General features: G+C 42.5%; 1 protein-coding gene and 1 long non-coding RNA gene across 3 annotated transcripts; one reads left to right on the forward strand and one right to left on the reverse strand.

Moving 5' to 3' along the window:
- The first annotated feature begins 2,341 nt into the window (after window positions 1-2,341).
- Window positions 2,342-4,332, forward strand: CYCS (cytochrome c, somatic). 2 transcript variants are annotated; one of them, XM_068405209.1, is made up of 3 exons: window positions 2,342-2,500; window positions 3,565-3,741; window positions 3,915-4,332. In XM_068405209.1, exons 2-3 carry the CDS (start codon window positions 3,573-3,575, stop codon window positions 4,061-4,063), a joined length of 318 nt encoding a protein of 105 aa, XP_068261310.1. In that variant the 5' UTR covers window positions 2,342-2,500; window positions 3,565-3,572; the 3' UTR covers window positions 4,064-4,332. The 2 variants fall into 2 exon arrangements, with proteins under 2 accessions (XP_068261310.1, XP_068261308.1); XM_068405207.1 differs by having other exon boundaries at window positions 2,347-2,504.
- A 1,328-nt stretch (window positions 4,333-5,660) lies between these two features.
- LOC137665811 (uncharacterized) lies at window positions 5,661-10,832 on the reverse strand. The gene is made up of 3 exons (XR_011048548.1): window positions 10,633-10,832; window positions 7,289-7,615; window positions 5,661-5,994 (listed from the first exon to the last, which is right to left on the reverse strand). It is a non-coding gene; the product is annotated as an uncharacterized lncRNA (long non-coding RNA).
- Window positions 10,833-11,182: the final 350 nt, after the last annotated feature.

The raw sequence follows: 11,182 nt of genomic DNA on the forward strand, positions 1-11,182 counted from the left end.
GGTGAAAACACACCTTCTAAACTAGTATATTTTTATATTAGGCAGAACCTCTGCTTCCACTAACTATACAGTATGCAAACCCACAAATTCTCCATTTGTATCATTTACACCTTCATGAAAGGGGATTGCATCATGACTGCTGGCAGTCACTCAGCAGACATCAGAGTGGTCAGGTGTAAGGCAGAGAAGACAACAGTTCATTTTCCAGACTGATTTTTAGTATACTAATCTTTAGCACTAAAAACCTCACAGGTTCAGTATTTTCCCTGAGAACATTATTTCCTTATTTCAAAAGTTCAACAAAAACTGATTCAACTGTTTTGAATTAAGGCACAGTTTTCAAAAACAGCTTCCTGGAGAAAAAATAACACTGCTACAAGGTCCCTCCACACGCACCAGAAGGGTTAACCATGAAGCTCAACATGCACTACTCAGTATGGAGCATACATATTTTGAAGGTAAAACCCAACAGAAATTAAAAGAGTTACAGATGCTTGAAGTCTGCGTCCTGTGAAGACAGAACCTTTGAATGGATGTCCGTAGGCATCAGTCCACATCAAGTGCTTAAAGAAGCTTAAGAATCTACACTACTGTAATTTCTTAAAGGAGCTTAAAAGGTACTTTCAGCTCTTTCGTCTTTTAAAGATATGAGAGACCAGGGTCTTATCACAAGTGTTGTTATATTAAGTTACATACATCTGGCTCCTGGAATCATATAAGACACAGAAGCCTTACTAAATAAAATTAGAGTCCTTACGATCATGGTAAAAAGTCTAAAAACATGAGTGAAGTGCACAATGAACGTTCAAAACCAAATGGCAAATAAAAGAAACATAATGCCTTTAGTTTTTAAACTAGTCTCTTTCCAAACAACCTCTTAATTCTGGGAGTCTGACATGATTTGAGAATTGAGTTTGACAACAGCAGAAGTCAAGATGCCAATTTAAAGTGGTTCCATTGCACGTATATTACCTGGCTCCCCATGAAGTATATGAATTTAGCTGTATATCATAAGCAAATTAGTTTTATTGTGGTAAGTATACTGTCAAGAAGATTACAGTGATAATTGTTAAAGTTTAGGAGCATATTAATAAAATATTTTGTATGTACCTAGTGATGAAATGTTAGAAGCTGCACAAACATATGTCTCATGCTCTAGACACCATGAGAAACAGAAAACAATGTACTCTCCAAACTAGGTAGTGATAATTTGCTGAATATTCTTATGAATTGTCTGAAAAATTCTGTCATCAGAGGAACCTTTGATGTATTTTCACCCTGATCTCATTCCCTCTTGCTTCATATTAGCACTTCAGATGAGCACTGTTCCACAGGCCAATTACAGGAGCACGCTTACACCAGTTCCAGCATAGCATAGAAGCACACAGAGAGACAAGAAGTTTTTCAAATGCCAGGACCTGGGAAACTCTCACAGTTTTAATGTCCATAGTTAAGACAAACAGTGATCACTGCCTTTTGACCACTGGACATTATTACGCTAGGCTTTTTTAACAGCCCTTCTTCCTCCTTGTCAAGGAGAGCGAGATGGCGGTCACATCTGAAAGTCATCATTTAAATTCTTTTACAACTCCACAATTTATGGATATCAACACACCCTCTTCAAGCACCACCACACTGCCCAGCCTGCTGGGAAGACGTCTGGGGCACCTTATTTTCTCGTGGTGGTCCCTTCTGTAACACTCTCATCTTCACAACTGTGAGATTTCAGCATCCCACAGGAGATGTAGAGTCCAACCGCCCGCCCGCTCCCCCGCCAGCCCCCCGTGGCGGCACACCGCGGGGAGGGGTTCAGCCTCACTTTTGCCACCTGCGACGGTTCCACCTCTTTATTCTCCAGGCTCCCTTCAAGAAGTTTTTAAAGCTCAACGACACGCACGGCGGGAGGCAGCGCTTTGCTCAGCCCCGCCGCGGGAGCAGCCCCGGCCGCCTCACGGCTCGCTCCGCGCCTCACCTCCGCAAGGCGCCAGGGGGCGACGGCGGCAACGGGGAGAGGGAGCGGGGCTCCAGGATACGTCACGGCCCAGGCCCCGCCCACCGCGCCGCCACGCGGCCGCCCGAACCGCCCGCTGAGGTCGCAGCCCGCTCGGGGCGCCGCGCGACCCTTGCGTCGCCTTCCCGCTGTGCGCATGCGCCCGAAACGCGTCGCTCTTTGCGTACCAGGGTTACCTCTAATGCCAATCCGCAGGGAGGGGGAGGAAGTCCGGGGCCCGCCGTCGCAACCTACCTCGCTGGCCTCCAGCGCCGTGACGTCCACCTTGGCGGACAGGCGCCGTAACCAATCAGAGGCCTACAGGCCGGCACTTGATTGGTTGTCGAGTGGGGAGGAGGGGGCCGAGTGCCGGCGTAGCTTGGTTGCGGGAACGCCGGCTTACATAGGGCGGAGTACGGCGTGTCCTTGGGCTCAGAGGCCGGACGGTGCGGCAGGTACCGGGGTTGCGGTTACCGCCGTGGGCGCAGCGTCAGCGGGGCGGCCGGACAGGCAGGTGCGGGCAGCAGCCGGCGGGGCGGACGCGCGCGCGGTCCGGCCCTGGGCCACAGGTGGCGTGGGCCTGGCGCCGCGGCCCGGCGGGACCGTTAGCCGGAGCGGAGTGGCGAGGCAGCCGGGCGGGAGCGGTGAGGGACGGGGAGGGCGGGCGCTGCTCTTCTCTGTCCTGAGAGCCCGATTCCCGCCTTCGTGTGCCGGGGCGGGGGAGCCCGGGCCCGCGGCCTAAGGAGGCGGCCGAGATGCGGCGGCAGGTCACCGCGGGGCCTAGTGGCCTCACCGCGGGCGGCTGCGGCCGGCGGGCCGGAGGGGTTGGGGGGACCCGGCCTACCCGGGCTCTGCCGGCGGCCGCTCGGGGTCGGGGGCGGCGGGGCCTGGCCCGCGCGCCCTTGCGGGGTGAGTGCGGCAGCCGCCGTCCTGGGGTCATGCCAGGCTGACGCCACTCGCCCGGAGGGTACCCCCGCGGCGGGAGCCGGCTCCTCGGGTCAAGGTCAGCCTCCGGGGCCGGGAGGTGCGGCTGCCCTTGGGTGCTCTCGCCACACCGCCTGCAAATAGCGTTGCTGCTGGCGGGTGCTCGGCAGGCAACCCGGATCGTGTCAGGAGGGGAGCGGGCCAGCCTTGTGCCTGCCGCTCCCGGCGCCTTCCAGAGAGGTGTGCTGGTGCGCTGTTTCAGCTGAAAAGGAAAGACATGCAGACGGACCTGTTCCCTTTCACAAAACTATTAATGACTAGGAAACATTCCTGTTATAGATATACAAGCTACATATGGAAGTTGTGTTCAATTTACTCTTCAGAAATTATCTCCATAGTGTTTAAATGCTGTGGGGCAATTACTTTGGCCAAGGGAAGGATTTCCTGCTCTTATCACCTTGATACGTTTTACATAGTCTAATGATTCTATGCTAATCTTCAAACCCAGGAGCTATAGCTTGTGGATAGAAAGTGTGCTGGAGAATTACTGGGCTGATGGGCCATATATACAGTTTTGTAAACCAACAGGACACTTTGAATAGGTGACCTTGAAATTGCAATACTGACCTCTGTGTGTGTTCTTTGTCTAGTACTGAAAATGGGAGATATTGAGAAGGGCAAGAAGATCTTTGTCCAGAAATGTTCCCAGTGCCATACAGTTGAAAAAGGAGGCAAGCACAAGACTGGCCCCAACCTGAATGGCCTATTTGGACGCAAGACCGGACAAGCTGAGGGCTTCTCATACACGGATGCTAATAAGAATAAAGGTAAACTTAAAGCTGCTGTTGTGAGTTACTAGGGACAAAAATACTCAGTTCTCAGTGATAGTTCTAGAAGTACTGAAATCTGCCAAAAAGTAAAATAATATGGAAGACAAGAATATAAATGTGTTTGTTATTTTGAAGTCACTAGCTATCTTTTTTTTTTTTCTTCTCTCTAGGTATCACCTGGGGTGAGGATACTCTGATGGAGTATTTGGAAAATCCAAAGAAGTATATCCCAGGAACAAAGATGATTTTTGCGGGTATTAAGAAGAAGTCTGAGAGAGCAGACTTAATAGCATACCTCAAAGATGCCACTTCAAAGTAAAAGTTATCTGCTGCCTTATTTATTTCACAAAGGAGATGGTAATGGAAATGTCTGTGATGAGATTGGTTTTTAAACTTTCTATTTTTACATGTACTGTGTCTAACCTTAAAATCTATCTCACCATCAGATAACATTGCTAATGTTGGGTCACTGGAGTACACGCTTGTTTGGCAGCCATTAACTTAATGGAAACTATGTAATTGGGTTGATTTAAATGACTATAATGTTCATTCATGCTTGGTCATAGAATTAAAAAAAATAAATAAACATTTCCTGCCTCTTCATTGTTTTTAAAAAAAAAAAAAATCTATAAATAATCAAATGAGTAATTGTCAACAGCATAATAGCTTTGACAGCCCAACTCTTCCAGATTAAAAAGCAGGGTGTTTTTTGGCATCTTCTGTTACATTATTTTAAAGATTAAAAAAAAAAAAAAGCCAAGATAATATTTTTCTAAATTTAATTAGTGCTAGGTGTTGTGGTCTATATTAATCTGTCTAAAGCTTGCGATAAGAATGAATTTCATCCGACTTCAGTACAATTTGTGAAATGGCAGTTGTGCCAAGCCACTTTTCTTTTATCTAGGGGAAGCATGGTACCTAATTATCCAAACTGACAGCTGCATGTACTGGTAGAGTATAACTCCCCTTCAAAAACATGTTTTTAAAATGTTATTGAAACCCCTCTGTTCAGTAAATATTCCGAAAACAGCCATTCTTCCTGTAATGACTAGAACAGAAAAACATCCTGTTCTGGAAATACAAGTGCTAAAGACCAAGCTGAGAGTTATTAAATCTTACTAATTCAGCAGAAGCATTCACCTAAAATCTACTGTTACAGCCAATTTCAGATGAAGGGGTGCAGGAATGAATGTGATGGTAAATTAAAAGGAAACAGTCTTCCTCTGTGCCTGGCTGTTGACGATGTCATTACTTCTGAAGGTTCTGTTTCGCACAGTGTAAAGTGGTATTTTTAATGTTTTAACTGCATTTTTTTCATACTAAGTGAATTGTTCAGATGAATGTATTTACTGTGTACCAACAGTAAAGCATAACTCAGAGCAGTCAATACCGTAAATTAAAAAAATTAAAAGTCTTGTTTGCTGTATGTGTCTGAAATTAAGTGAAAAACAGTGGGAATGTAGAGAAAAGTTCCACGTCCAGCCTTATATCATTAGGAAACAAGACAAGCAAAAGCTCAGCATGCAAAAAGTGAATGCTAATGGACTTGGTCTGAGAAGTACTTACAAGTGTGGTGAAGTTAGAAAGTATTTTGGACTAGAACTAGCAAAGCTGAGCTCTTGCACCTGTGTTCTCTTTAACAGCACTTTTGCTGTGTTTCCTGAGTAGGACAGGGGAGAAAACTCAAAGCAGCTTGAAAGCTGTAGCTGTGCTGAAGGATGGGCTGAGTTTGAGTCACGTTGAGTAGAATAGCGAGCTTAACCACTGAGTTGCAAAGGGCTGTTTTTCAGAATTAATGAGTGAGAAGAATTAAGATCACTAACAAGTTGTCTCAATGGTTGCTACCATATGTTGTGATATTTTTTTCAAACTAAATGTGCAAGCAGCATTTCTTGCAAAGAGGAAGACAGACAATATTAACCAACAGCAAGTTCTTTACTAAAAGCTTGTTAAGAGATACCTTCAAGTTGTAGTAGTTTATTACTGTTCCAATTTTCAGAAGTTATATTCGTCATAGCACCTTTAGGGCTATGCAGAACTTAGTTTTCACTGTGCCAAAATCTTGATAGAACAGTCGTAGGTACGGAATGTAACCTTCCCCAGCTCTGCAGTCTTCTGAAATGATTATGGTGGATTGCATGGAGAGAGTTATGACACCTTCTGTTCTGTCAGCACCTTCATGAGATGAAAGAAAGACTTTGTGATTTCCAAGCTGCTCTTCTTCCCTAGTTGAGCTGGAGAAGAAATGGTCTGTAGAGAAGAGGATTTTGCAGTAAGGTGGCATTTAATTCTGCACAGGCACCAATTTACAAAAAATAAGTTATCCATCATCAGAAAAACTCCTTCAGGAGAAAGCAGAGTGATCCTTTGTCCAAAGTAAGTAGGGGACACAATTTAGCTTGGCTTGTTCTATCTGTCTGTACCTCAGAGGCCTTGGTACAAAGACAAGTGCGCCTTATACATACCACTGAAGATGGAGAAAATAGAACTTTTTAATTCTAGACTGGGGATGCATCCTTGTTTATATTTTAGAGAAAAGGCCCTTCTGACCTTTAAAATTTTATCTTTCTACCTGTACAGCCCTGGACAGCAACAGCTTCTGAGATTTGCTGTAGTAGATAACTAGCAGCCATTTACCATTGGACAAACACAATACTATAGTATTTCTGCTAGTGGATCAGCGAAGTAAGAATATTGAAATGGAAGAAGGTTAGATTATCACTTGTTGAAATAAGTGTTAATGCAAGTCCCTAGGAGGGTGGGAGGGAGGTGTCCAGATTGGTTGTAGAATCAAGCTTTTGTTCTTTGATTTCTAGTTGGAGTAGGAGGAGTGGGGTTTGCCTTTGTTTTATAAAGTAGCAAGTTTAGTGTTTTTCTTTCTGATAGTAATATCAGTCTAGACGTTTGGTATTTCAGTACTTCCTTTACAGCTCCAAATTAGGGAGTCAAGGCACCATTGCCAAACATTGCACCATCCCATAAAAATGGTTCTTGGCTATGGGTTCAGAGACTTGATGGGGCATGTCTTTAAAACTGATCTTGTGATATTTTCACATGTAGTTACGCAAATGCATGAAGATGGTCGATGTCAATAATGACTGGACAAAAGGTAAGATTGGAAAGTACACTTTTTTCACAGTATAACTTTTCAAAACCAAAATGAAAAAGGATGTAAAAGTTATTATTCGTGCATCCCAGTGAAATGTAGTGATACGGAAGCTCTTTTTTATTTAGCCTAACAATTCAAGTGTAATCATTCTACAAACAGCTAAATTTGGGAAAGTTCCATTCGTAGCTGTCCATGCAGTTGTAGATAATTGCTTCAGTTAAAGAATCTGTTCATTTTAATAGATCTAGTCTTGTGTGGGATTATATAATACTTTCTTTTTTTGGTATAAAATACAGTATCAGTCATCCAAAACAAATGTGATACATTATACTTCTCTTATGGGGGAGAACAGAAATTAAACAGCTAGTAGTTAAGAACTATTAGATATTCTAGTCTCTCATGTATATCAAAGGCCATTAAAGTCCACGCATTTACCTCTGTAGTAAGCCTTGTCATTTGCCTTTATCTAAAACACATCCCAAAAACTCTTCAGGGCCACAGCCAACAGAAGTCTCCGTGTTACTGTGTGTAGGATGAGTTGAACCGTTTCAAACTGATGTCATGAAAACCAGGTTATTCTGGGAGGGGAGCAGCTCAGAGCTAGCAGTAGGAAATGTTAACCCTGGGGAAGGGTGTGAAATCCTGTCCCTATCCAGCACTGTAATGGCTAAGCGGGACTCCAGGTAGTTACCGCCATCTGCTCATGATTCACAGCTTGTGTGTAAGCACTTGCATGTTTTTTTCCAGGATCATTCTTTTGATCTGAAATACAGAAAATATGATGGTCACCTTTTGAATAATTAGTTTCTGGTTAGACGTCTCACAGGAGGTAAGAGACGTAGATGACATGTTTGCTTCTGTGACGGGATACAGATTCACATCCCCAAATTTCCAGAGGGCTGCATTAACCACCAAACGGAACATGCATGCTGGGAAGAAGATGCTCTATACCTCTGTTGGAGCTGTCATTATGCAAAAGGAGAGCCAGAAATAAAATGAGCAAAGGAGAAGCTAACTGTGGCATAGTGGTCAAAAGACATACCTTGGAGCAGGGGAGTGTTCTTTCCAGGTTGTTTGTGCATTTAATTTTAAATAGACTTGGATAAAAATAAACCTGGCAGTGGAGATCAGGAGTCATTACTCTGCTGGTTTTACATCTCATTAACACTGCTCACTGCAGCTTGCTGAGGCACTGTGAGTCCCTGCCTTGTTCCTTTCAGAATCACCCACTCCCCAGATGCATCTTCCCCTTCCCTCATTCTCCATGTGTTAAAACACATTTTTTGTATGTAAGACTGTGCTGTCCTTTTGGTCATAAGCACTCAAAAGCTGTTGACAGAAACATCGAGTAGCATTCTCAACCTTACAACAATCTGCAGAAATTCACTCATGACTGGTGACAGTTTCTTTTTGAGATGTCTGATGGTTCTTAATCTGTGTGACATTGCCTTTTACTGATCTTTTTTAATAGCTAACTAAAGCAGGTAGAGTTTTATGTGGCTTTTACCTGCATGGTGTCTCTTTTTTTTTTTTTTTTGCTGTGAGATGCAGCATAATCATGTGGGCATTCCCATTTCCTTCCAGAAAAGTAGGAAAAATGCACCACATACACTGAATTTTTAAAGTATTGGTGTCACCTACATGTAGCCTCGAGAACCTGGTGCTCTCACCCAAGTTCAACGCAGGAATGTGCCTACACTGACTGTAGGTGTAACCAGCCTTTCCCTGAAACCATTTCTAGCATTTCTTCTTCTACTGCTGATTGATTGTTCGGAGAACAGAGAGGAATGGAAAACAGGTTTCTTCATATCTTACCGTGTTTCTTATGGGACCTTGTAATTTTATTTCCAATTAGTCTGTCAGTTTACCTGCTATTGATATTAGATCTGGAGTTCTTCCTAGTGCTATTCTTAAACGTAAGGTACCACATATTATCAACTCCACAGATTTTTGCCATAGTGACTGCTTTCAATTCTGATTCTCATGTACAAATTGTCGTTGGTTAGCTTACCCATCTGGTCTTTCTCTTCTTCATTTTACCTATTACTATTAGAATTTATACTACTTTTGTACTGGTTGAACTGCAGGCAGCTTCTTGCACTTTACTATTCAAATGTACTCTTTAATTTCCACATCTCTTAACTCTGTAGTGGACTGTTTTTTAAAGTTTCCAGGTAATGACTTTACTTGAAAGTCCTTTTTTCATTGCCTTTTTCATTGTTTAAAATCTTTTTTTTTTAATTCACTGGAAAGGATTATTTTTTTTAACTATACCTCACACAATGGCATTGTATTATTTTGTATACACCACTGGTTTGGGCCCAGATATTCTTATGTATTGAACACGGATTGTGTCCTTCGCAGTGATACCTGAGAAACAGTCTTTTCTTGTGAGCCTCAGAAACATGGCTTTCAAAAAGCAATCATGGTAAGTGCTGAGAAACTTCTGTACTGGCACCATGGGATCAGTTTATTGCTTTCACCAAATGAACAGGAGAGGGAGCCAATGAACTAAAAAACTGCAGAAGAACTCAACATGCACTTCAATGTAATTTTGAACAAAGCTTGGCTAGTTTGAAAGACTAAGTTCATTTGTACAAAAAGCAGTTTTACTGCAAGTGCTCAGCAAAAAGTGCTGGAGGTGATTAGTACAGCATTGATATGTCTGCAATAAGTTGAGGGTCTTCTGAATTCTTAAACCAATTCATGTTTCATATTTCATCAGGCTACCTCAAGTTTGAAATAGCCTGTGTTAAATTTCAGCCTATTCAAATAGTAAAAGATTCAGGTAGAAAGCAAAATGTTTCTTTCTGACTACTCAAAGAATCTTAATCAAAAGTGGTAATCTCTAATGCATACTCTGGCTTTGTTCCTACTGTGAAGCTCACATTGATATGATCAGCCAAGTATTATGCTTGAAATAGATATACAGATCATAATATAGTTTCTCCACTAGCAGGTAGGAACATGATGACCTTTCTTAGTAAAAATGCACTTTAATTCTGTTTTTAATACTGTTTTATGGATGGTATTTTATGATAGACTCAAATTACTCTGAAAACCATGAGAAGTTTTATAATACAAGTATAACAATACTAGCATTGTTACTATTTAAAGTCCTAGGAAAATGAACACTTGTAACATTGAGTCAGAATTTTACTTAGCTGGGATATTTCTCATGGGGATATCAATGCTAATTTAACTATCAGTATGGATTTTCTGGCACATGTCCAAACACGAAGCCTTTGCAACTCTGCAAAAGACTATGTTGCCTTTCTTCATATCAATCTGTGGTCTATGTTGGAAGTTAAGCTTATTTTTGGTGCCTGACTCTGTCAAGAGCAGTGAGATCAGACATGAAAAATTTAGCTCATATGTGTGTTTGCTGTCACTGAATTCTCAGAAAGATGACCTCCCTCTCTACTCCAGCATGCAATGATGTGTCAGAAACAACTCCCCACAGAAAGATGCAATCCAAAGGGAGAGCTTTGCAGTTGAAATATACTTCCATATCAGAAAATCTATCAAGAACATAGAGGAGTCTTCTACAAATGAACAGGGTCACAGGACAGAAATCAAGATGACACAGATGAAGCAAAGAAAGGGGAAATAAAGTGGAAATGAAACAAGGTTAGTATGGGGAGAAATATTACATATTCTCATTACATGTTCAACATTTACAAAGACGGTGCCTGTGCTTCAACCTATTGAGCCAGGTATTGCCATATGAACGGAAAAGCAGTGGAAACCCAGAAGCAATAAAAACCAAACTTGCCTACCTTCAGCTGAAAGTTTGGCAACTCTATGTGTGTTCAGTGAATATCCCTTTGGTTGGATGCCTTTAATTTTGCTTCAGCTCTGTGAAGTCATCCAATTGAGGCTACCTGGCTCCAGCAGTCTGTACTTTGCTTCCACTGATTTTAGTGATATATATTCAACAGTAGCAAATCAGCCAGCTGAGAAATGGTGTGATGTTTACTCAGTGCATGTATCAAGTGATGTTTTGCAGGGCTGTAAACTCTGATCCTTCTGTAACACTAGACCCTAATGTCCCCACTTACGCAACATGCTTGAGTTACTGCAGTTGACGGCATAGCTTTGAATTTTGCTCCAGCTTCAGATCTTACCCGAAAAGTACAGGTCAGTGATTTTCAGTAGCTACAGTGAACAGAATATAGACAAAAGGGCAACAAGAAGGGCTCTAGCACAGGAGCGAGTAGTCATACAGTAGAGTCAGCCTGAAAAACAGCCTTTGTTGCTTAGCCAGAATATATAAAAAGCATGGATGGGGAGCATGGCCTAAATTACATTTACATTGCAGATTATTTT

Source organism: Nyctibius grandis, chromosome 7 (assembly GCF_013368605.1).
Source record: "Nyctibius grandis isolate bNycGra1 chromosome 7, bNycGra1.pri, whole genome shotgun sequence".
In the NCBI taxonomy this organism is placed as follows: Eukaryota; Metazoa; Chordata; class Aves; order Nyctibiiformes; family Nyctibiidae; genus Nyctibius; species Nyctibius grandis.

Bases quoted from the DNA above. Each gene is read 5' to 3' on its own strand.
- CYCS (XM_068405209.1), top strand. From the start codon at position 3,573: ATGGGAGATATTGAGAAGGGCAAGAAGATCTTTGTCCAGAAATGTTCC. The intron at 3,742-3,914 runs GTAAACTTAAAG...TCTTCTCTCTAG, and splicing joins GGATGCTAATAAGAATAAAG to GTATCACCTGGGGTGAGGAT.